The sequence below is a fragment of the Limulus polyphemus genome, unplaced genomic scaffold (genome assembly GCF_000517525.1).
Source record: "Limulus polyphemus unplaced genomic scaffold, Limulus_polyphemus-2.1.2 Scaffold3816, whole genome shotgun sequence".
Taxonomy (NCBI): domain Eukaryota; kingdom Metazoa; phylum Arthropoda; class Merostomata; order Xiphosura; family Limulidae; genus Limulus; species Limulus polyphemus.
Window position 1 is genome coordinate 55,968 of NW_013669426.1, and position 25,672 is coordinate 81,639.

General features: G+C 32.4%; 2 protein-coding genes across 2 annotated transcripts in view; one reads left to right on the plus strand and one right to left on the minus strand.

The window, feature by feature from the left end:
* Positions 1-13,438, minus strand: part of LOC106470090 (ATP-dependent 6-phosphofructokinase-like) — a 27,853-nt gene extending 14,415 nt beyond the window's left edge. Inside the window, exons 1-12 of the mRNA XM_022398657.1 lie at positions 13,342-13,438; positions 12,688-12,806; positions 10,646-10,797; positions 9,558-9,747; positions 9,028-9,193; positions 7,664-7,708; positions 7,294-7,402; positions 6,597-6,692; positions 6,021-6,113; positions 5,219-5,344; positions 2,246-2,310; positions 1,542-1,629 (exon numbers count right to left, since the gene is read on the minus strand). Of these exons, the coding sequence (XP_022254365.1) occupies positions 1,542-1,629; positions 2,246-2,310; positions 5,219-5,344; positions 6,021-6,113; positions 6,597-6,692; positions 7,294-7,402; positions 7,664-7,708; positions 9,028-9,193; positions 9,558-9,747; positions 10,646-10,797; positions 12,688-12,766 (1,209 nt within the window). The 5' untranslated portion in view covers positions 12,767-12,806; positions 13,342-13,438. The remainder of the gene's footprint in view (positions 1-1,541; positions 1,630-2,245; positions 2,311-5,218; positions 5,345-6,020; positions 6,114-6,596; positions 6,693-7,293; positions 7,403-7,663; positions 7,709-9,027; positions 9,194-9,557; positions 9,748-10,645; positions 10,798-12,687; positions 12,807-13,341) is intronic.
* Positions 13,439-13,639: 201 nt separating this feature from the next.
* The window catches only part of LOC106470089 (60S ribosomal protein L19-like), a 21,893-nt gene continuing 9,860 nt past the window's right edge, over positions 13,640-25,672 (plus strand). Inside the window, exon 1 of the mRNA XM_013930616.2 lies at positions 13,640-13,755. Within this exon, the coding sequence (XP_013786070.1) occupies positions 13,751-13,755 (5 nt within the window). The 5' untranslated portion in view covers positions 13,640-13,750. The remainder of the gene's footprint in view (positions 13,756-25,672) is intronic.

Below are 25,672 nucleotides of genomic sequence, written 5' to 3' on the forward strand. Positions count from 1 at the left end.
TGAGGAAGATCATTCATGAAGAAAGCCAAGTAGTTCTGAGGAAGATCATTCATGAGGAAAGCCAAGTAGTTTTGAGGAAGATCATTCATGAAGGAAACCAAGTAGTTTTGAGGAAGATCATTCATGAAGGAAACCAAGTAGTTTTGAGGAAGATCATTCATGAAGGAAACCAAGTAGTTCTGAGGAAGACCATTCATGATGAAAGCCAAGTAGTTCTGTTCAAGATCATTCATGAAGAAAGCCTAGCAGACCTGATGAAGATAATTCATGAGAAAAGCCAAGTAGTTCTGTTGAAGATCATTCATGAAGAAAGCCAAGTAATTCTGAGGAAGATCATTCATGAAGAAAGCCAAGTAATTCTGAGGAAGATCATTCATGAAGAAAGCCAAGTAATTCTGAGAAAGATCATTCATGAAGAAAGCCAAGTAATTCTGAGGAAGATCATTTATGAAAGAAGCCAAGTAGTTCTGTTGAAGATCATTCATGAAGAAACCCAAGTAGTTCTGTTGAAGATCATTCATGAAGAAACCCAAGTAGTTCTGTTGAAGATCATTCATGAAGGAAGCCAAGTAGTTCTGTTGAAGATCATTCATGAAGTAACCCAAGTAATTCTGTTGAAGATTATTCATGAAGAAAGCCAAGTAGTTCTGAGGAAGATCATTCATGAAGACAACCAAGTAGCTGTAATGAAGATCATCATGAAGAAAGCCAAGAAGCTCTGATGGAAATCATCATGATTAAAGCCAAGCAGACCTGATGATCACCATGAAGAAAGCCAAGAAGCTCTGATGAAAATCATCGTGAAGAAAGCCAAGCAGCTCTGATGAATATCACCATGAAGAAAGCCAAGAAGCTCTGATGAAAATCATCGTGAAGAAAGCCAAGCAGCTCTGATGAATATCACCATGAAGAAAGCCAACTATGTATGATGAATGTTGTCATGAAGAAAACTAAGCAGCTCTGAAGAAGATCATTATCAATAAAATTCATAACAATTTTAATTTCTCATAAGTGTACGAGCTAATTCTAACTGAAAATAACAACATCAACAAACAATGTAAACAATTACTATATATTCATTCACTGTCCTATCATCAATAAAGAAAAGTAAAACTCTGGTTTCTTATGTTAACAAACAATGTAAACAATTACTATACATTCATTCACTGCCCTATCATCAATAAAGAAAAGTAAAACTCTGGTTTCTTGTGTTAACAAACAAAGCAAACAAATACTATATATTCACTCTCTATAAAAAAAAAGTAAATATTTGGTTTGTTATTTATTTTCTTACATATCAACCACACCTCTTCTTGACATATTGCTTTTGGAACATTGAATATGAAATAAAAATTGCAGTTTGTACCCTCTTTTCAAGGGAAAATTTACTCCTTAGAATAAAACATTTATAGTGAAACCCATGAAAATACAAAATTCATTCTGACAATTTGTAAATTCTTCCTCAAAAGGTGAATAAATGAATTCTGTTAAAGAGAGTCCTAACTGAATGCCCAAATAAAATTTAGTAAAGTTCCACTTACAACACCATGCCCTTTGGCATCAAATGCAGACTTGGGAGGACAAAGCCTTGTCAACAACTTGTAGGTGAGGAGGTTCCTTTCAAAGCTCCTGGGGAAGCAGAATTGTTAAACATACCAGTTTGTAAAATAAAAACAATGAAAGATCAAAGTAATATAATTTGAAATTGGTCCTATGTTGACTTTTAAGTTTGAATAATGGACAGTATAATAAATTTTAAAGCTTAGACTAACAACCTACTTTACAAAAGTCTGCAGACTTACAACGCTAGACATTTATATACCACAATCAAACCTACCAAGAGACATTTATATACCACAATCAAACCTACCAAGATACATTTATATACCACTATCAAACCTACCAAGATACATTTATATACCACTATCAAACCTACCAAGATACATTTATATACCACTATCAAACCTACCAAGATACATTTATATACCACTATCAAACCTACCAAGATACATTTATATACCACTATCAAATCTACCAAGATACATTTATATACCACTATCAAATCTACCAAGATACATTTATATACCACTATCAAACCTACCAATATATGTATGTAGAGTACCATAAGTGAACAGAATTACTTAAACTAATTATACATTATACACAGTTCACCCAACTATCTTTTTCACCAACCAAACAACATATTGCAAACTCACTATAAAACTGGTGAAATAAAATGCATTACCTTCCACGGAGTTTTACTGCATCATCCCACTTCTTCTCCGCCATACATTTTGCTACCCCTTGAGTCTATAGAAGACATTTCATTCATTGAAATAAAGAACGTTTTTATATTTTATGACAGCTATTCAATTTAACAAGCTCACAGTGAAAAATAATCTTCATTTTGTGTTAAGATACAGGATTATCCTTGATTATCAACTTCATTTTGTGTTAAGATACAGGATTATCCTTGATTATCAACTTCATTTTGTGTTAAGATACAGGATTATCCTTGATTATCAACTTAATTTTGTGTTAAGATACAGGATTATCCTTGATTATTTGCTTCATTTTGTGTTAAGATACAGGATTATCCTTGATTATTAACTTCATTTTGTGTTAAGATATAGGATTATCCTTGATTATTTGCTTCATTTTGTGTTAAGATATAGGATTATCCTTGATTATTAACTTCATTTTGTGTTAAGATATAGGATTATCCTTGATTATTAACTTCATTTTGTGTTAAGATATAGGATTATCCTTGATTATTAACTTCATTTTGTGTTAAGATATAGGATTATCCTTGATTATTAACTACTCTGTTCTAAGATTTTTTATAATTTCTTACACTTTTAAAAGATGCTCTTTTTGATGCAAAAATATCTTCATACTTTCTCAGCACAGTCTTGTATTGAACTAACAAGTCTATTTTTTCATTAAAACTTTCTGAACATATGCTTTCAATGAACTAACAACACAAGTCTTTTCTTTCACTAAAACATTCTGAATATACTCTTCCAATGAACTAAAAGACACAAGTCTTTTCTTATGCTAAAACATTCTGAATATACTCTTCCAATGAATTAATAATACAAGTCTATTCTTTTGATAAAACTTACTGGATTTAGTCTTCCATTCACCCTTTCACAACAGGTAGGTCATAGTGCGCATGTCACAACCTTTCACAAAGTTACACTCAAAATTTAATTAAACAACGTTATTATCAATATATATATGAATAAACTAGGCATCAAGACACAGTTAATAAATCAAATTTTAATATTATTTAAGCTTTAACCCCTTGAGTGTGTAATTAGATTTCAGATGGGTCACCAAAAAGTGTCAATTATCCAATAAAAAAAAGGAAATTTACAATTTGACCTTTTTTAGTACTTTTTCAATATCAAAATCCACTTGTTGCCCTTTTGCTTAGTGATGTATGCACGTGCAGTACTAAGGTAGGAATTCAAGGACACATGAGTATCCTGATTGTCACACAATAAGGAAATGTTTTTGTGACTCCATGAGAAAAAACCTGACTGTCATACCAAAAAGCTACAAGTGTCAAGTCGGATAAATCTGATGACATCATCCAAAGGGTTAAGTTCTTAATTTTATAAAGTAATATTTTTAAAAAATCCTGAATTTCCCCTACTGTAAGGAATGTGACATTTTTATCTAGGCATCCCCTCTTTGTAAATTTATTTACCATCCCTCCAAGAAGTATGAAATTTAACATAAATCACTCATTATAATGTTGTCTTCATTCAGGCAAAGCATAACTTTCATAGTCTTCTATCTTGTTTGGTTACAGAGCCATGAAATAGAAAATCAGACTCCTCTTGCCACACCCACCCATAACATCCTCTCTTTCAGGATTTGTCGATAGTTCTCTCTTACATTTAATACTATATTATTTATAACCAATAGAAAGCCAAGGTTTTCATTTGACATATCATATTTTGTTGTTTCCTGTACAGAGAAATAGTAATTTCTCTTTCAATACATGCTTTGTTTTCATATGAAACAAAAAAATTATGAGAGTTATGGGAGATATTCTGCTTTTTGCATATTATTATTCTGTGTCCTTAGGGGGCATTATTTAATTAAATAAAAATTATTTATTTATTATAGCAGTACCATTATTACAAAAAAGTAGGTGTTAAGTGTCATTGACAGTCGACATCAGACCAAGGTGAGTACTTTTTCTTGTTTTTCATGTGTATTCTTTATTTATTATTATAAAAGTAACTAAAATATAAGAATTACTAACTTTTTAGGTTAGATAAAGAATAAAAATAATAATATAATAAAAAATTTTCACAAGGCACACGTGCGAGCAGCTCGTAATTCGTTAAGGTACCATAAGCCACACGTTCCCTAAGTGATTAGCAACTTATAATGGTGTGAATAGTAGTTAGACATGGTTCAAAGGGCAAATAAAACAATAAAATTAAGCATAAATAGATGTATATTGTTACGAGTTTAAAGCTACTTAGGATAAACAAATGTAGTTTCATGTTACAATTTGAAGTCATTCTAGAAAGAAAAGAAGGTTAATTTAGGTTTATTTCTGTTTTTTTTTGGTGGTTACGGGGTTGGTCGAATTAACTGATCCCGTTTTGAGATAGGGTAGAGAAAATAACAGATAAACTATAAAGTTTTACTTAAAAATAAAAAACGTTTGAAATGCATTTAGGAGGTTTTAGAGATTACAGAAAGGAAATTTGAGATTTTGGAGATGAGGAAAAGTATTTATAATTTTAACATGAAAATGACTTTGCATACGGACTATTCAAAACAAATACTCAATACATTCATGGACAAATCTTTATTTTATTAAAAATGCTTCACTAAGAAATATGACTTTTTGTATGTGAAAGACTTGTAATATTAACTGAAAGACTGCCAAATTTTGTGAAGATATACTCACTATATTGAGAGTTATAAGTATTAAACTCATATCAACTTTAAACGAGTACAAAGGTCACGTGAATTGGTCAAATTGACCGATCCCGTGTTGGGAGAGTTAAGCATTCTGCTTTTTGTTTACAAAAGCCTTGTAAAGTTTATTGAAAGCTTGCCAAATTTAATGAAGTTAAAAGAAAATACTTTCCGAGTTATAGCATGTATACCACTATGGTTACATGGTGGTTACAAGGTTGTTGCAATAGGGTTAACCTGTTTGTAAAGAGATTTCTAATTTACTAACCTTCTGAACACACTCCATGAGAGGTACTCTTACTGCTTGGTTTCCATCTAAAGACACCACACATGCTTCTGAGTTGGGTGTTGCTTCAAACAAAGCAAGAACTGCTTCTGCTCCCATTCGACAACCCTAAAATTATAAACAAAGAACTTGGTGTAATAACCCTACAATTATAAACAGTTCATTTATCACTCTACACCTATCAACAGTGATGTAATAACCCTACAATTATAAACAGTTCATTTATCACTCTACACCTATCAACAGTGATGTAATAACCCTACAATTCTAAACAGTTCATTTATCACTCTACACCTATCAACAGTGATGTAATAACTCTACAGTTATAAAAAGTTCATTTATCACTCTACAGCTATCAACAGTGATGTAATAAGCCTACAATTATAAACAGTTCATTTATCACTCTACACCTATCAACAGTGATTTAATAACCCTACAATTATAAACAGTTCATTTATCACTCTACAGCTATCAACAGTGATGTAATAACTCTAGTTATAAACAATTCATTTATCACTCTAAAGCTATCAAGAGTCAGTAAACCTGATATAATAACCCCACAATTATAAACAGTTCACTTGTACCCCTATCAACAGTGATGTAATAACCTTTCAATTATGAATAGTTAATTTATCACTCTACAAATATAAACAGTTAGTTAACCTGATGTAATAACCCTACACAGTTAGTTGACCTATGGATATAAGACATTAGTCAACTTTCTTTTGTTCACTCAACTACATACATGTATCATGTGACCCAAATCCCAGAAAATTTTACTAACCAAGACTCTGTCAAAAGCTGAAGGACTACCTCCCCGCTGTACATGACCCAACACTGTCACTCTTGTGTCCTGTTTCAAATTGTCGACCACCACCTAGATGTTACATATCGAGTTAATATTGAGGTTCTTTTGAAATTCCAAAATGTAAACATGCTTTTTAATTTATATATTTCAGATTGCAAAGTTTAAGAGTAGAGAAAAAATTGTTATAGAAAACATTAGTTAGATATTCATATTTTATGAAAATATGCACACATTTATCACAGTAATATGTTCTAGACATTTTTAAAATGAAATATGTGTGTGTATTTTATATTATACATATTGTACATTAAAAAACTACCCTTCTCTCAAAGTCACCTGCCATTCAAAACTCAACTAAAATGCAACTGAATAAATACAAGTCATGTATTAACTTCAATGAATGAATACTAGGTGTATACCATGTGTTACATTAGATAAATACAAGTAATGTATTAACTTAAAAGAATAAACACTAAGTGGACATCACATATTCCATAACCAAACTTACCAACAATAAACAAATTAAAAGTTTACATGAAGAACCTAAATAACCTTTTTCACTTGCTCAGCAGTGATAGGACTTCCCTTTCGGTCGATAGCTCCTTCAGAAATAATTATGATGTTCAAACGTTGGCCAGCATCACGTTCCTAGTAAAAATATATAAACATCAGTAAATAAAAAATTACCAATACAAGTGATGTAAGTTCTGTTCTAAAAAGAAATAAACATATATTTACTTTTAAGAAAATAAAAACATTTTAAAATAATAAAAAAATACAGCCTGTAAGTTTATAAACAAAAAGAATATATATATATATAGATAGATATACATAAACACACACACACATGTGCATATATATATATAACTAGGTTACAAAGTATCAACTTATCACTGTTTGCTATGGTTCTAATGAAATTGTTTTGATGTTAAATAAAATTTAACTAGGTAAGTATGGTGAGTTTATCGCTAGTTGCTATGGTTTTAGTGACATTGTTTCAATGTTAGATGAAATATAATTAGGTAAATATTGTGAATTTATCACTGGTTGCTATGGTTTTAGTGGCACTGTTTCAAATTTAGATATATTATAACTAGGTATATAATGTGAAGTTATCATATGTTGTTATGGTTCTGGTGACATTATATTTCCAAGATAAATAAAAGACTAGATTACAACGTAAGTACTTATTACAAGTTACTATGGTTCTAGTGACATTATCATTGGTTGTTATGACTCTAAACATCACCTGTTTAAGCTTTTTGCATAGTTTCTCTGGCCAATCAGGCTCTGGAGGCCATTCTGGGATAAAAACAAAATCAGCTTCACTGGCTAGGGCACCAACAAGTGCCAGGTAGCTACACAATAAAACATTTGAAAATGAAACACAGACGTTCTTGTACCTTGAACAACAAAATGTTTATTATCCTCTTGCTTCATTAAAGAAATGACAGTAAAAATAAACTGAACCTTTCATATTATTTTCCCATTATTCAAAAAGATGAAAATGAACATACCACAAATTATGTCAATGTATATCTTTATTAAAATCTAGAATCTTATATGTCGTTTTGTGAAATACTAGAAACTTTGGAGAAAGTAGAGATAACTAATCTTACCCACAATGTCTTCCCATGACTTCCAAGATGAATGTTCTCTGATGACTGTAAAGTAAAATTAGATTTATACTTTTTTTCCCTAAAACAAGACAATGTCTATAGAGAATATTAATATAATTCTCAAGTTTACACAATTTAATACAGCTCTGTGTCTTCTACTTCTACAAACACATCCAGCTGATTACATTATTCAGTGTTAAACAAATAGTTTTATTAAGATATACCCATATCTTGGGATTGTTACTCTATTTTCAAAGAACACTTTTTCAAAATTTGCATTTCTATTAATGGAAAGCTACTTAGTCTATCTGCTGCCATCCCTAATTTTTAAGTATTTATGATTGATTGTCATACTTATTATGCATGCACACCATAAAGTTTGAGGAACACTTGTGTTCTCGTATAGATCTGAACTTGGCTCGCCAGCTCCAAAATCTAGAGCTCTACCACAAGGCAAGCCCAACAATGTCAATAAACGTGTATTGATTAAATAATTGTTTTAGTTGTACCAATATGTTTTATAACATAAGTCTAATTATATGGTTAAAAAATGTAAATGAAACAGGCACACACTCACAAACACTTCAAAAAAATAAAACACTTTTACCTCAATACCACGAATGATAAAATATCAAGGAACTAAAATCACTAGCATAAATTATGTTTTTTTTTCTGTTTTCTATTTCACACTTATATCCATTACAGAGATAAACTACTTTTGGGTAAGTATTTCACTTACTTAGCATAGTTTTACTATGTCTCAAGCTTTATGTACCGATATGAAATAAAAAGACTTGTGCATAAATCTTTAACAAAACAATTGTTTACATAATTATTTATTACAGCAGGCATGTAACTGCGAGCTTAAAACTTTCTTTCTACTTTCTTAGTTCTCATCTCTCTTCATATATGTCTTATCTCTCCATAGCTTTTAAAGAATTGAAGATAAATTAACTGAGATTAATGATGAAAATTGGCCTTTATGAACTACATAGTAACCTTACCTTGTTGAGTCCAAAAATAATGGCATGCTTACACCTTGTGTAAAACAAAGTCTACACAAAATAATAGTTATTTAATTATTGTTTCTCTAACAATGATTTTCAATGACCAGCTTTTCTATAAAACTTTCAATGAATATTACAAAATTGATTTCATAACATACACTAAAAATATAGATACACACACACACACATATATATATATATATATATATATTTGGTTTTAAATCTGAAAACAATCTCACAATTAAATCAACCAGAACACAATGAAATAACTTAGTTCTAAACTTATTCTTACACTATTTTGATGTGATGATGGCATCTAAGATATGATATAAAGCATAGAACTAGTTGCTATACTACCTTGATGCAGTTGTGACAATGGCATCAATGGCCTCTAAGATACGATGTAAAGCAGAGTCTGTCCCAATGGTCATGTCTGTGCCACAGAAATCATTATCGATTGATCCTACCATCCCAACGATGTTTAAACTGCTGCACTCTGAACGTAATTCTGCAGTAATTGCTCCTGAATACCATAAGATCAGAACATTCAATCATCAAAGTAAATTTTCCAGGGGAATTATGTGGAGCAAATTTAAACAATTTAAAAATCTACAAAACAATTGTAATAGCATATAACATAGAAAATAGTTTTACAGTGTACTGTATAAAATATTTTTAATATTTGTTTTAAATAATAAAGAGACATAAATAGGAGAAAGTGCAAATAGATAAACTATGTATTGTTTATGTGATCAGAGTATCAATTTTTCACCAATTTTACTTTGCCTGATTATTTTACAAATTAGACTAAATCTTATGATTTTTTAATCACTATTGTAATAGAGATTACTATCCCCATGCTAAAAAATTTCAGGTATTATACTCACCTTTTTCAACCAATTCATCTAGCAACGAACCCCACTCTTGACGGAAAAGATTAGCCCCAGTCAAACTCCCATCTCCACCAATAACCACAAGGTTACAAATTTTATGCTTCACTAGGTTTTCTGCTGCTTTCAGACGTCCTGCTCGCTCTCGGAACTCTTTACAGCGAGCACTTCCAATCACAGTACCACCCTATAAGTTCACATCATGACAGAAAACATAAATGTACATGAAACCTTCACAGGAAACATTATGATATATGGAACATAAAACAGTTCCTTGACACTTTTTCATTTGCATTATATCTGCCTGTAAAAACAATAATCATATTTAAATACATATTTTTCCTAAGATAATATTTCAAAAATCCACACTGTTAAACAAGCATAAATATTTTCTAACATATTTGATGCAACACACAGGTACAGTGACAAATTTTTAATTGTTTAATATAAAAACAAAGTGGAGAAAAATAGAAAACAAACTCCTCTCAGCAAGTTTATGTCTAGTTATACTAATAATTTATACATCTTGACTTTATTAATACCTTCTACAGCTTTAAAAGTTCTTAAACTAAACACATCTGATTAATTAAGTTATTATCACAGCCTCCAAATTAGACCTACTTTAGAATTACAGTCATTACAGTCCCTTAACTAGTGCCACCTTAACAAATATATCATTATAACAGTCCCTAAACTAGACCCACCTCATGAACTACAGCATTATCACAGCTCCTAAATCAGATCCTACTTATGAATTAGTGTTACTGAAGTTCATAAATTAGACATATTTCATGACATACAAAACTATCACAGTCCCTACACCACACCCACCTTATGAACTACAGCATTATCACAGCCCCTAAATCAGATCCTACTAATGAATTAGTGTTACTGAAGTTCATAAACTAGACATATTTCATGACATACAAAACTATCAAAGTCCCTAAACCACACTCATCTTATGAACTAAAGCATTATCACAGCCCCTAAATCAGATCCTACTTATGAATTAGTGTTACTGAAGTTCATAAACTAGACATATTTCATGACATACAAAACTATCACAGTCCCTAGACCACACCTACCTTATGAATTATTCCTGAAACACTGGTCCAGCTAGCTTCTTGGATATTTTCACCACCATCAACCATACCTTGATAGCCCTCCCTGATGAAGAAAACTTTCGTACCCAGATACAGTCCCATCCTTACCACTGCACGTACAGCTGCGTTCATGCCTATTGAATTCAAAATAATTTAGAAAATGTGATAAAAACCTTGATAAAGGTATTTACAATTACCTTTACTGAAATAGGCCAACTACTATGAAATAATCATTCGAAATGGAGAATGGGCAAAAAAGTTTCCTCAAAAATTACCCTTCCTTTTCAAACAACTTCAAGTACAGTTAACCACACTTTTAAATGTATTAAGCAAAAATGGCAGAATAATTATACATTCAATGTTTCTCCTAGAAGAAAATTTTCAGGCACATTTTGGATGCAATAAATACAAATTTCTAAATAAATTTAATCCAGTTCTACTGAAGATATTGTTACGACAGCAAAAGTCACGTGACGCTGATAACACGTCATGACTTTCTAGAAGGATCATGTCTTTTCTAGGCGCCCTCTATTTTAGTATATAAGCCCGGCAAATAAAGCAGAGATATAATTGCAGATAGACAGATATAGAGACAGATAATTGAGTCAAGCGAGCGATAGTGACCGTAAGTAGAATGTGTGAATTGTAGCAAGTGTTTAAGTTAAAGTGACTAAAAACAGGAGTAATAATGCTTTATTGTGGTGATTAAGAAAACTAAAGTTTAGTAAATCTGAAGTATGAAATAAGTTATTTCTTATGTTGGCAATGCAAGTTACTAAAATTTTGTTAATATATCCTTATTGAAAGCATTTTAGAAATAGAGACATTGCCTTAAAATAACTCAAAGTACAATATTGTTACGTCTCTGCTTGTTTGATAATTTCCGGTAAAAATTATTTCCAAGTTTCTTGATTAAAACTAGTTTATTCTTTCTCGTTACAAACTTTGTAGTACAGTTAATTTCCACCCAATTGAATGTAAACAATTGAGATTAACATACAACCAAGAATAAAGAACAATCCAATTTAATGTAGTCATTCAAATTCACCTCTATATCCACCTATTCTTTAAAAGAATTATAACTGCTGGCAAACTGTACACAAACTTACTCTTCACAAATAGGAGAGAGTATTGAATCCTTTCCTTACTTATCCTTGATATTGTAAACTAGTTATAGCCTTACCTTCATATGTTTTTGATACTACTAACCTACCATGGATATGGTTCTGTAATCTTTAATTTCTAAATTTTTATGGAAATATTTGAATCTTCAACTGGCTTACAACTTTGGCAAAACTTTAAGTTTTCAAACCTTCCATTTCACTGTGATTTCTATCAAGGCAAATTTTTAAATATTGGAAGTTTATTACTAGTTTCCTTTCATTTACTAATTTCATAAACTTAGTCCATCTACAACAAAAACTATATAGCAAGCCAATTAAATGTAAACAATTGAGATTGCTATATAGTTTTTGTAGTAGATGGATCTCAATTGTTTACATTTAATTGGATTGCTGAATAGTGTCAGTTCCATATAGATCTGAATGTTCACATTTAATTGGTTTACTGTATAATTTTTGTTGCATATGCATCTAAAAGTTTACCTATAACTGTATTTTTGTATAGTTTTAGTTGAACATGTATCTGAATGTTTATGTTTAATTGGTTCGCTGTTTAGTTTTTGTTGTGGATGGATTTGAACATTTACATATAAATAGATTGGTCTTTATTTTAGTTGTAGACAGATCTGAAATTTAACATTTAATTCACATTAAAAAATATAAGACAACCATTTTAGACTGGTAAATCATTTCATGGTAACAAGTTCTTAGCATATATAATTTTGCTTTGTTTTAATACAAGAGAAAAATAAAAAAAATATTTTCAAACCCCAAAGGTCAACAACCACTTTAAAACATATTTTACAAAATAAAGTATAGTTCATTCACTGATTTATTTTATTATGTTTCTTCTATATATACATACATATCTATACAAGTGGAAAAAATGCCTATGTTTCCTACCTTGTGAATCACCACCACTTGTCAAAATTGCAATGGCTTTTCCATTCTGTCCTCCTTTCATTGCAGTGGTGCCCTCCATTTGGTCCTGGGGCAAAGTAGCTGGATTAGCACTCTTTAATCTAGTCATAAAGAAGTGGCATAAGATTATTTGCCCATAAGTGGAAACATTAGAATACAACTACCCAAAGTACTTTTGATTGCTAGTGGTGAGTAACAACTTTGCATAAAATCCTACAAATTAATATATTCCAAATTTGGTTATATTTACAAATAAATAAACGTCTAACTAAGCAGCTTATAAATCATCCACGATGTCTTTGAATATATTAAAAACAAAAATAATAACATTTAACAAAACAAATATTTTTATATGAATGTCTGTTTTAACACAGGTAATAATTTACAGCTTCACTGGACTAAAAAGTTTGAACACGTTACTTCATAAATCTAAAATTGATTTTAAATTTCATTACACAGCAGGAACAATTTGACATTCCAATTTCCATTCGACTGCTCTGTTTCAGTATTTGTTACGCCGGGGTCTGCGAATACTCATTTATAATATGCCAGTGATTAGTCCGTTTTGTATTTCCACAAATTTTTCAAGTTGTAACCATTAAAACAATATTTCAGTAATAACACTTTATTTATTACCTGTAGTCTATACTTTCTCACAGGAATTTCACGAAGCAAGTTGCCGCACAATATAATAACATAAATGCCCTATTCGACCTTCGTAAGAAATGTTATAATGTAGAACGCCACCGTGTGGAAGTAAATTAAATTATCTACGGCGGATAAATACTAAATGTTGAAAACCCGTGCTTATGTGTTATCTAAATATAAGGTTTATAATACTTTTTTTTTGCTAGGAAAAATTGAAAATAACGTATTTTTTACCATATTTGTTAAATGAATGGTGCATTTTAATATTTTCAAAGTATCTTGTTAAAAAGAGTGCTCATATAATATATCGAACTATTTTATACGAAAATTACATATTGCAAGTGATGTTATTTGGTGTACCACGTTCTTCCTCTTTGATCGTGTCCAGTTAAGAAAGATGAGGTAGGCTTAATGTTGTGTTACAAAAAATATTATTTTTGTATGGAGTAAAAATAACTATTACCTTTACGTTAACATGACAAAAATTAATATGAAAGAAGGTGGTGCAACTTTCAAACTATTAATTTCGGCGTGAAAATTTGTTTAACAAGTGATTTAAAATTGAGTGGCTAGCCTACTGAGAATTTATGTAGGCCTAGCTAACCCTAATTACCAATGATGGAATGGAGTCTATCTAATTCTAGTTTGTACTACTGTTTCAGGTGTTTGTCAGAAAATACTTCTGTCTTAGGAAACTTTAGTAGTTATTTGGTTTATAAGACTGGGTTTGTTGTACTTTCATTTTGATTTTGCCTGAATCTCGCATTATTGTTAAGTAGGAAACGCTGATTCCGAAAGTCTTAGTAATTCAATTATATATAAACGCCTTGAATGTATGTGGAACAAAACGTGACTTACAAAAATATTAGCATAATAATTAATATAAACAGCGGACGACGAATATTACTATGCATCAAAAAGAGTCGACTTATTAAGAAAATAAGACTCGGTCTTAATCAAAATGAAAATGCAGCGAACCTAGTGATTGAAATTAGAACCCTGCATGATTGAAATAAACCTTTATGTATTATTAACATGGGTTGCGGGTGAAAGGCCATGTCATCGAGTTTGTTGACTCGCATTCACAATTTTATTGAACTACTGTTTCATGAATTTATGTCAATAAGTTTGGTAGCAATAACCTATATACATACATAATATATAATAATTGAAATGTGACTGTATTTTACAAAATACTAGTCTGCTAAAACACAGCCAAGACAAGTCACTTTTTAAAAACTACAGGTTAGTTTGATATTATTGGATATGGTAATGTGAGTGCATGTGCACCATGTCATTGTAACTTCTGTATTGTTAGCCAGGCATGGCTGAAAGGTTAATTTAATAAATATGTATAATATTATGAGATTTAAGCTATTTAGAAACATGTTCTTAAACAATTATCTCTTCTAGTTACAACCTTTGTACTCTGTTGCTGCTTGATGTAGGTTGCTAAACCTTTTAAAATTTTGCATGTGGAGGATATGAAACAAAATAATTTTTTTTAGGTTTATATATACGGTTGAATAACCAAAAATAATAAATTACTATATTAATACCATAGAATTCCATTATAATTTATCAAGATTAGTAACTAAGCTGTATTTCAGTCTAAAAAAACATGAAATTTTGAATAGACTAAACACACAACCTACCTCCTTGAAATCTTGGTTCAAAAGAAAGAGATGGCATCCAAAGACGTTAGAATGGCTGAGAAATCCTCTAGGGAGACAGTCTGAGCTTCCAATTTTATGCATAATCTTAAAAATACATAATGGCAATACTTCAATTACTTGAATAGATTGAATGATCAGAAACCTTAATTTTAGTTAGTTTGTTAGTTTCATGAGCGATGACATTAATTAAGTAGAACAACCTTGTATTAATTGGAAATAGTGAAACATAACTGATTATATTTTGATTAATGGATAGTTGGGATAATTGATGAGAGTAGCAATCAGAAACACTAATTTCGATTAGTTGATTATTTTCGTGACATTAATTGATGTAATCATAATTTGATTAATATTTTACATGACACTAACCAATGTAACAGTTGCCCAGCTCTACAAATCATACTGCCCCTTTGATTCCCAGTATGCATGTGATATGAGCATGGTGGTTCAGGTGTGTTTTCAATTTGAGTAATTTCACTTTGAAAAATAAGTTATGAAATTTCATATAAAAAGTATTTCCAGTATAACAACCACCATTACCACCAGTATCATGTGGTTTGTAGTTATTATTGTAATAACCTTGGCCTACTGCAGTTTCAGTATAATCAAGATGTGCATAAATGATGTTGCATTAAAATCACGTAACGTTGTAGCTTGAAAATATTCCAGCACTGATAACCCTACTGCGGTCGGTCTTCTTGTGGTCACAGGTCAAAGGCTGTATTTAAAAGTAAATATTTTAAAATATCCTAAATATTGATTTTTGTGTGTTGCGTGGTATGTTGAATGCAGCATTGGTTCAAGTTAGATGATTGTGATGTCTAAATATGAAGTATATAGTTTCTTGCGAATCAGATACTCAAATTACTGATATTGACAAGATAGAATATAAGATAAGAACCTCCTATCTTTTCTACTTTCTAAAATATTAATATATTTATTGAATCAAACGAGGTAGCACTGTCCACCTCTTCCATTTTTGAAAATAGTTGCATATGTACACCTACTTTACCCAGCGACGTGTATAACCAATTGAAAGCTTAGAATGTACCCATAGTGGCTATCTCAGTCTCTTGAAGTATTTGGATGACAAACTCAAATTTTTCATGCTAGATTCCAAGTGGTAAGGTAAGACATTAATGAGCTTGAAAAATCACATTTCTTTTGGACCCAAATACAGCTTAGCTTCTAAACTTGACAAATTGTAGTGGTATTGATATAGTAATTTGTGATGTTCTGTTATATATACATAAAACTTAAAAAAAATTATTTTCTTTTACATTCTCCTTGTGCGAAATTTGATAAGGCTTAGTAACTTATAGCAAGCAGCAAATGAGTACAAAGTGTGTAACCAGAAAAAATAATTGTTTTCTATATTTCTTTATTTACTGTACTAAGTTTTAAGAAAACTAAAATTTAAGAACTTATTTGTAAACAGTGATAATATATATACATATGTAATGTATTGTAACTAAAATATGACTGTATTTTACAAAATACTGCTCCATTAGAATACAGTCAAGACAGATCACTTTGTAAAAGCCAATTTTATACTATTGGATATGATAATATGAGTGCACATGTGCCATGTCATTGCAACTTCTGTAATGTTACTCAGGATGGCTGAAAGGAAATAAAAAAATAATTAATATGTATGGGTGTATAATGTTATGAGATTTAAGCTCTTTAGACCAAATATTTGTATTTCATGTTATAATTTGTAGTCATTCTAGAACAAAAAGAGCATAATTTATATCTAATTCCCAATTTTTTATGGTGGTTACAAGGTCTGTCAAATTGACCAAACCTGTACAGAAATACAAGAGTGAAAATGACAGATAAAATATAAAGTTGTTTCTAAAAAAAATTGAAAATCATCTGATGTATAGAAGTATTTTTAATCATTAAATCAAAATTACTTTGCATGTTGGATAGTCAACATTCAAAAAGAAAAAAAATGCATGAGAAAAACATTACTTAAAAAATCTTAAACTTAATACAAAAATCTGATATTTTGCATAGGAAAGCCTCGTGATGTTTACTAATAATCTGCAAAATTTCATTAAGATACACTTCCATTCATCCTTTGTTGTCTGGTGGTAGTCGGGGTGGTCCACACTTGATGAAGGCTGTCCGTGACCTGATTCGTGATGAGTTGGAGTCCTTCATGTGGCTCGGGGTTCAGAGTTGGCTTTTCATCATGAACTTGAATATACTAGGGAGAATTTAGACACTGTTTTCTGCTTCTTCTTTCACTAGAGCTGCCTCTTTTCTGCAGTTAGTTGTGTGAGTTGGTGAAACCTTTGGGTTAACCCCCTTGCTTTTGAGTCTACACTGCCTTGTTTTTAGATAGATTTTGGCAGCATTACTTAGTTCTTCCTCCTTCCTCTGATATTGCTGTGTATGCTGGGATGTTTGCAATGCAATTACAAGAGAGTATTGCTATGCCTTTCTCCCCCCATTTATCAGAACAACCTGCCATGGCTTATCATCTTGCTATAGTATACTTGGACACTCAACAGTTAGATTTGTTGTTCCAGGTTAGAACCTGTTATCCCTCTTACCAGATCTCCATTTTCACAAATTCATTTAACTCTAACTACTGTATTGTGATATCCCTTTTTGTGATTTCCGGGGGGTGCCCCTTTTTCGGTCTTACTAGTTTGCTGGAGTTCCTGAAAGTTTTGAAACCGAAATGATACATTATGCTTGCAGTTTGCTTTATCGTCATTGGCTGCTCACCTCTCTTCTACTTCAACGGATAATTCTGGAGGATTGATCATTTGCATCTCGCAGCCCCCACCTTCGACACTTCATCATATTGATTTGCAGAATCGGTTCCGTCCATATTCTCTGGGATCTTCGGAAGGTCAGGATGGCATTGGTGACTACCCATTCAGAAGGTCAATCCCATTCATCTAGGATTCTATTCTTGTCTTTTTCTGGTGACCAAGAACACTAGAGATTGCCATCTTATCATCAGTCTGTCTCAACTCAATCTCTTCCTACAGCCTTCTCATTTCACCATGGAATCTTTTCTTCAACTTCAATGGCACTTCACACCAGATCTTTGGATGACAAAGTCTGATGTTATAGATGCCTAACTTCACATCCCTATAGAAAGAGTCTTCTTGTCAATTTCTACATTTTTTTGCACAAGACCAGATGTAGCAGTTCCAAGCTCTCCCATTTAGACTCTTCAACACCACATGTTTTCTGCCAAGTAGTACGGGTCTTTGAGCAGCATCTTTATTTTCTGGGTCTATGCACACATCACTATTTGGAAGATTAACTTCTTTTGCCACCAACTTTTCATGTTGCCACACTACATCCCCACAGATTCTCGTTTCCAAAGCCAGAAGGGCAGACTTCATATCAGATAGGAAGTATACATTCTCTCACCAACTCCATACATGGTCCATCTTGGGGGTGTTTTTCAATGCACTATGAGTCGAGCTCAACCTTCTCCCCTCAGACTTCATGCTAGGGAAGGGATTGTCAGGCATTTGCTTATGTCACATTTTCCCATAGCATGGATGGTTGTGTTTGTTTTGGGGATTTGGGCTTCCCAAGAATCTCTCGTAACATTGGATCAGGCCCATATGAGATCCATCCAGTTGTCATTTTGTGGACAGTGGCTCATGCATACTGATCCTTTGGATCACACAGTCTCTTTGCTCCAACAATTTGCAGATCTCAAGTGGTGGCTGGACAGGAACAACATGAATATTAGGGTCTGGATATCACCTCCTTCTGTGGAAATCCATTTCATCATGGATGCTTCTCATCACGGGTGGGGGTGCTTTTCTTCTGGGGCAGGTATTCCAGGGTATTTGGACCGACTATGAATCTACCCTGCATATCAACATTCTCAAGCTTCTTGCAGTACAACTAGCAGTGATTCCAGGTCTTCCTCTCTTGCACGACAAAATGGTCATGATTCATTCTGACTACTTCATTGTGGTTTCATATCTTTCTCATCGGGGAAGTTCTCATGCTTAAGGTCTTGGTTTCCAGTCATTGGACCTTCATTTTCAGCTCATTCCAATGACATCCATCTTTTGGCCTGTCATGTTCCAGGGATTATGATTTTGATAGCAGATCAACTTTCTTGACCCCATCAGATTCCTCCACAAGCATGGATGTTCCATCAGATGGTCTTTCAATGGATTTATTCTCAGTTTGGCTCTCCAATGATAGACACTTTTGCAACCCATTGAAATGCTAGCCTACAGTTCTGGTCTCCAATTCCACATCCACAAGCACTGGCGATAGAAGCTTTCAGTCAAGACTGGACAGAATTCCATTTGTATGCCATTAATTTCTCACCCAGACTCTTTGTCTATGATTAATTTCACCCTGTGTTGGGTTCTCTTTTTGGCCTGCTCAGACATGGTTTCCTTTCTTCAGTTGCTCCAGGAATGTTTACCACAACCTCTTCATTCATCCTTGTTGAGACAACCTCAGTTCAACATTCAACACCTGGATGTTTAACGACTCCAGCTTCATGCATGGAAGTTATGCAGTCCTTTGACCATATCCTCCATCAACCTACTATGGCAATCTATCAATGGAAATGGACAACATACTGTCAGTGGTGTCTTTGGTGAGTCTTCAACCCACTTCATCGAATAGTCTCCATAGTTTTGAGTTTTTTTACATGGATTTTTGAAAGGTTTGGCTTCTAACTTGCATTGTATACAGCATCCTTCACTGCTCCCTTTGGCTCTTCTACATATACGAAGTTTTTTTACTCTTGTGCTATCTCATTTTATGATCCTTTCATATTCTTCATCCCAAACGACCTTTTCAATTGCCTAATTGGGACTTAATAAGAGTTGTTTTTTCGTGTGTTATCACTTTGTCCCTTCAAACCTATGGCATCCTGTTCTTTGCATCACCTTTCCCTCAAAGTATATTTCTATTGTTGTTAGCTTCCACACACAGCTGTTCTTATTTATAAGCCATCTCTGTTTAGCAGACTATCCTTTCACCTATTTTTTGCTCTATCCAGACAGAGCCTTCTTACTGAACACACTAGCTGCCAGGGAAGGGAAAAAATTATTTTTTCATATTCTTTTCCCGGGTATTTCTCATCTTTACAGTCTATCATACCCAGATCTTGTGTCTAGTCAGAGCACTTAGATGTTCTGTGGCCTGTACTGAATTGTTCAGGGGCCCTATGCACTGGCTTTTTAATTAGTGAGATCCTGCAATGTCCCTGGATTTATCACTGCTTACATTAATACTTTCAATACAGGATCGGTCAATTTGACCAACCGTGTGACCTTTTTGTACTCATTTAAAGTCTTTATAGATTTAATACTTACAAGTCTCAATATAGTGAGTATATCTTCACAAAATTTGGCAGTCTTTCACATACAAAAAGTCATATTTCTTAGTGAAGTATTTTTAATAGAATAAAGATTTGTCCATGAATATATTGAGTATTTGTTTTGAATAGTCCGTATACAAAGTCATTTTCATGTTAAAATTAAAAATACTTTTCCTCATCTCAAAAATCTTAAATTTCCTTTGTGTGATCTCTAAAACCTTCTAAATGAATTTCAAACATTTTTTATTTTTAAGTAAAACTTTATAGTTTATCTGTTATTTTCTCTACCCTATCTCAAAACGGGTCAGTTAATTCGACCAACCCCGTAACCACCAAAAAAAATAGAAATAAACCTTTTTTTTCTTTCTAGAATGACTTCAAATAGTAACATTAAACTACATTGATTTATCTTGAATAGCTCTAAGTTCATAATATCATACATCTATTTATAATTAAATTTTATTGTTTTATTGCCCTTTGAATCGTGTCTAACTGCTATCTGCGCCATTATAAGTTGTAAATCACTCGGGGAACGTGCAGCTCGTGTTGCGCTATCGAATTACATCACCCAAGAGCTGCTCGTGTGCATGCTACGTAAACAATTTTAATTATATTATTATTACTTATTTTACCTATTCTAGTATTAAATAACTTAAAAAGATCCGTACTTTTAATTTTAGTTACTTTTATAATAATAAATAAAGAATAGATTCTTGCCCTCGATTGACGATGAGAGTCAAGCCTGATTTTTTTAGTGATTATAGTAAAGGACTTAACAATTTTTATTTAATTAAATAATGCACCAAAGAATATAGACTAATAACATGCAAAAAGTAGACAAATTCACTTCTAAAAAATTTCCTGGCTTTCTAACTATGCGACAAGATCCGTTAGAAATTCATCCAAGCTAGTCATTAACTTTCTCACGGGAATGATGTTGCTACTCAAAGTGACATTGATGGTTATCTGTTCAAAACACAATGTTATACAATACACCATTTGATAGATGAAAACCTTGAATTTCTATTGGTTATTAATAATATATAATGAAACATAAAAGAGAACTATCAACCAATTGTGAGAGAAGATGTGACAGGAGGGGTCTGATTTTCTTTTTGACAGATCTGTAACAAAATAAAATTGAAGGCCATAAAAATACCTTTCGATATCAATAACAAGTGACAAACAGCAATAACTATACCCTTCATTAACTATCTCGTGACTCTCTATCTTAGTGAAGTTTCTGGCAAGGTATTTATTCACAGAGTAGCTCACTAGAGTACAACCTCGTGTGATCATAAATTTACATACTCTTCTGCTACATTAATAGTATCTGTACATCACCACTAATGAAGCTCGTTTCAGTTTCACCATACACACACATATATATTTACTCAAAATACAAAATATTATGTAGACATTGAGTTAGCATTTTAATGCAACTAAACGATAGAAGGAAATAATAAAGGAATGATAAGCACAACCATAATCATAAAAAAAAAAGAATTTGCTACATCACACTCCTTCTCCCCTTGAAAAAAGAAGTGATGACATTAATAACTTCGTTTGAGATATCCCAATTTTTGTATTCTTACTTTTAACTCCCTCTTTGTAATGACATAATGAATCCTTTACAGTTTAAGTACAGATACCTTGCAAGAAAAATACAATTCACGTTTTTTAATCTTCAGCTAAATTTCTATAGCTTCTGACTCTGATTTGGCTTACCGAAAGTTTAACACTTTGAAGACCAGCTAACTAAGATAATTAACTCTGAGATGTGGTTGCAATGTCCTTTCAGGAGGAGAAAGAGGTAAGACATCAGCAGGATTTGTTGAAGGATGAGAAGTGGACACACCAGTAGAAGCCCTTTTTCTTGTGGGGGGGGGAACGACCGTTAAGTCTTCTGTAGTTAACATTCTCGTTTTTCTGCAACTGCCTAGGACAATTACTATCTTCTTCACTGTCGAGAGAATTGTCACTTGAGAAATATATCTTTATATTAGAAATATGAAATCATCCTATAACTCCACGTGATCTAAGATCTTTTAATTCACACACTGATGGAGTAACACACTTTATAATTTCAAAAGGTCCATTCCACTCAAGTTTGATAATTTTTTTTTAACATCATTCTACCAGTATATTTATTTACTCTTTCGGTAATGTTAGACTGAGAATGATATGAAGTTGTAAAGATGTGTTTAATTCCCATAGCCTTACAAGTTTCATCCATTAAATGAGACAAATTGTGAGTCATTATCAGACACAAGAGTCTTAGGAATACCATATCTACACAAGTATTTATTAATTAGTTTTTGGACAATCACCTTCGTGGTTATTTGTTTGAGAGGATATAATTCAACCCATTTACTGAAATAATCTGTCACAACCAACAATTTCCTGTCCTAGACTTAGGATAAGGTCCCATGATGTCTACTCCTATCATCTCACCAGGTTCCATTAATTTAGTGCTTTGCATAAATCCAGCTGGCCACTTCCGATCAAATTTAGTGATTTGATAAACATGGCATGATAACACATAATTTTTAATGTCCTTTCTCATACCAGGCCAGTAACCACGTCTGGATACTTTGACTTTTTTTTTTTTTTCGGGCACCTAGATGAGCAGCTGTAGTATGATCAAAATTGCCAGTCTCAATGTTTAGGGAATAACTGGTCTGAATTCACCATTGCTAGCAACCCTTTTTGTGTAATAAAGAACATTATCATTCAAGATATAGTGTTTGAATTTACTTAGTCTCTGCAATTATAATAGAATTGTCTGGTAATAGTCCAGTTTTCAAATAAGACTATATATATATGCTTATATTCATCATCTTTAGCTTGTTCAGAAGTCAATTGTTCTCTAGTGTTAACATTGACAATGGCAAAAAGTTTAGGTGATAGCTTACTGATGTCCAAATCTAGAGGATCAATAGGATGTCTAGATTGGGTATCAGGGAACTGGTTCTCTTTTCCCTTTCTGTGCAGTATTTCAAATGTTAAGTCTTTTCATTTTAGTGACAAAAGAATCAGTCTACCAGTTAACTTTGGAGCTGTCTCTAACCACTTCAAGGCAGCATGGTCAGTTATAACTGTAAATTCTTCTCTTTCTAGGTATATCTTAAATTTTTCTATAGCCCACACAATATATCTAGACATTCTAACTGTAGTAGTATAGTTTCTTTCTGCAGACTTTAGTGTTCTACTAACATATGCTATGACACCTTTCTGATGCAGAACTGCTCCTAAATCAACATTTGAAGCATATTATGCAAAAAAATAGTGTTCACCTTTTATTGGAAGTTGCAAGACAGGGAATTCCCATAAAGCCTGGTTTAATTTCTGGAATGCATCCTCACACTGGGGGTTCTATTTCCACCTGATATGCTTCCTTTGTAACTGGTATAAAGATTCAGCAATTGTAGCAGTGTTTTGAATAAACTGATTTGTACCAGGCGTACATACCCAAGAATGTGCTTAAATCTATGCAGTTATTTGGAGTTAGAAAATCTGTAACAGCTTTCACTTTGTCATCATTTATGTGTATTCCTTCAGAAGAGAGTTTAAATCCTAAATATGATACTTCTGATTGGCAAAATGTGTTTTTAGAAACTTACAGTAAAATTAGCTGTATGTAGCTTTTAGAAAAACAATTCAAGGTCTTTTAAGTATTATTCAAGTGTCACAAATATCATCAATATAAGCCTTGGAACATTCAGTTGCTCCTGCTGCCTTATCCATAAGTCTTTGGAGGTGATAGGTGCATTCTTAAGACCAAAAAGCATCACTTTAAAATGATAAAATTCATTATCCGCTATGAAAGCAGTTTTATGTTGATCCTCCATCTTAATGGGTATTTGCCAATATCCACTAAATTAGTGTAATGTATTGATGCAGGTTGCCCCTGACAGAGCATTCCAAATGTCACTTATAGGAGGCAATGAGACTTGATTTAACTTCCTGTAATCAACACAGAACCTAAAGTCTTGAGTCTTCTTTTTGACAATAACTACTGGAAAAGCCCAAGAAGAAGAAGTGGAGGGTTCAGTTAACCCATCACGAAGCATTTCATCCACTTGATCATATAGCACTTGTAATTTAGTTGGAGAATAATAATAAGGTTAACTAAACACTGGCTCTTCTGTTGTGGTTACAGTATCTTGTTCAGACAAATCTGAGGCCAGGTTTATTGGTAAAAATATTAGCATATTTCAACACAAGTTGCTTTAATTGTTCACAATCTTTACTTTTTAAATGTGAACATTGTACTTCTTCAATCAATATCAAAGTCATACCTAACAGATAGCACATTTAATTCAAGAACATTTGTGAAGAATTTAAGGGTTGCTTTGTTTCACTGAATGAAGTCTAATCCAATAAGACAAGATATAGCCAAATCTTTGATGATGACATAATATTGGTCCAAAGTGCTATTTGTTATTAATAGTTTTGCTTTACAATATCCTAATGGTTGACAGTTCATCATTCCATCTGCAAGGCACATTATCATTGCTGCAAGATTTTAGTGGAAGTGTTGGATCAGTTTATTTATTATTCTATCGATGCTCATATTGTTTAGTAAATTTAAGCACATCAGCAATAGATGTAACAAAGTGGTATTCCAAGTATTCTCCTAAAGAAACGTGCAATTGTAATATTATACAGTTCACAATTTCTCTTTCTGTAGTTTCAGGGTTCCATAATTTATAAATTTTCACAGTTTTCCAAATAAATTTCTCAACTGACTCTTTGATATTATCTAACATCCCTGGGTACAAATTAGTGTTTCTTTAAGTTCTCCCCAGTGTTCGAAAGCCTTCCACCATTCTAGTGGCCCTCCCTTCAAACAAGAAGCTATAGTTTCCACCCATCTATTCTCAGGTACTTGGTACATATAAAAATGTCTTTCTAAACTTTTAAGAAACTTCAAGAGATTGTAATCCGACATACCACCAAACTTCTCAACAGGCAGGTCCGATGGGTTGACTGCAGTGACGTAAATCGATGAATTTTCCACAAGTCTGAAGGTAGAATGTACTCTCGATGTTAGAGGTTGAGGAGAGGGAGACCTAGGTTCTCTCGCTAGTAGATCAGTGACCATGCATGTCAGCGTTTCCACCTGTTCTGTTAATACTGACATAGACTGCATCAAGCTTGCCACATCAGACTTATTAATTTCCATAGTAACAGTTATTTTCAAACATTAGTTAACTTATATTTAACTGAACTTAAATTATTGATGAATTAATCACTCAGTACCAAAATTTAAAGAAAAAATCCAAAGTCACAATTCTACCTTTAT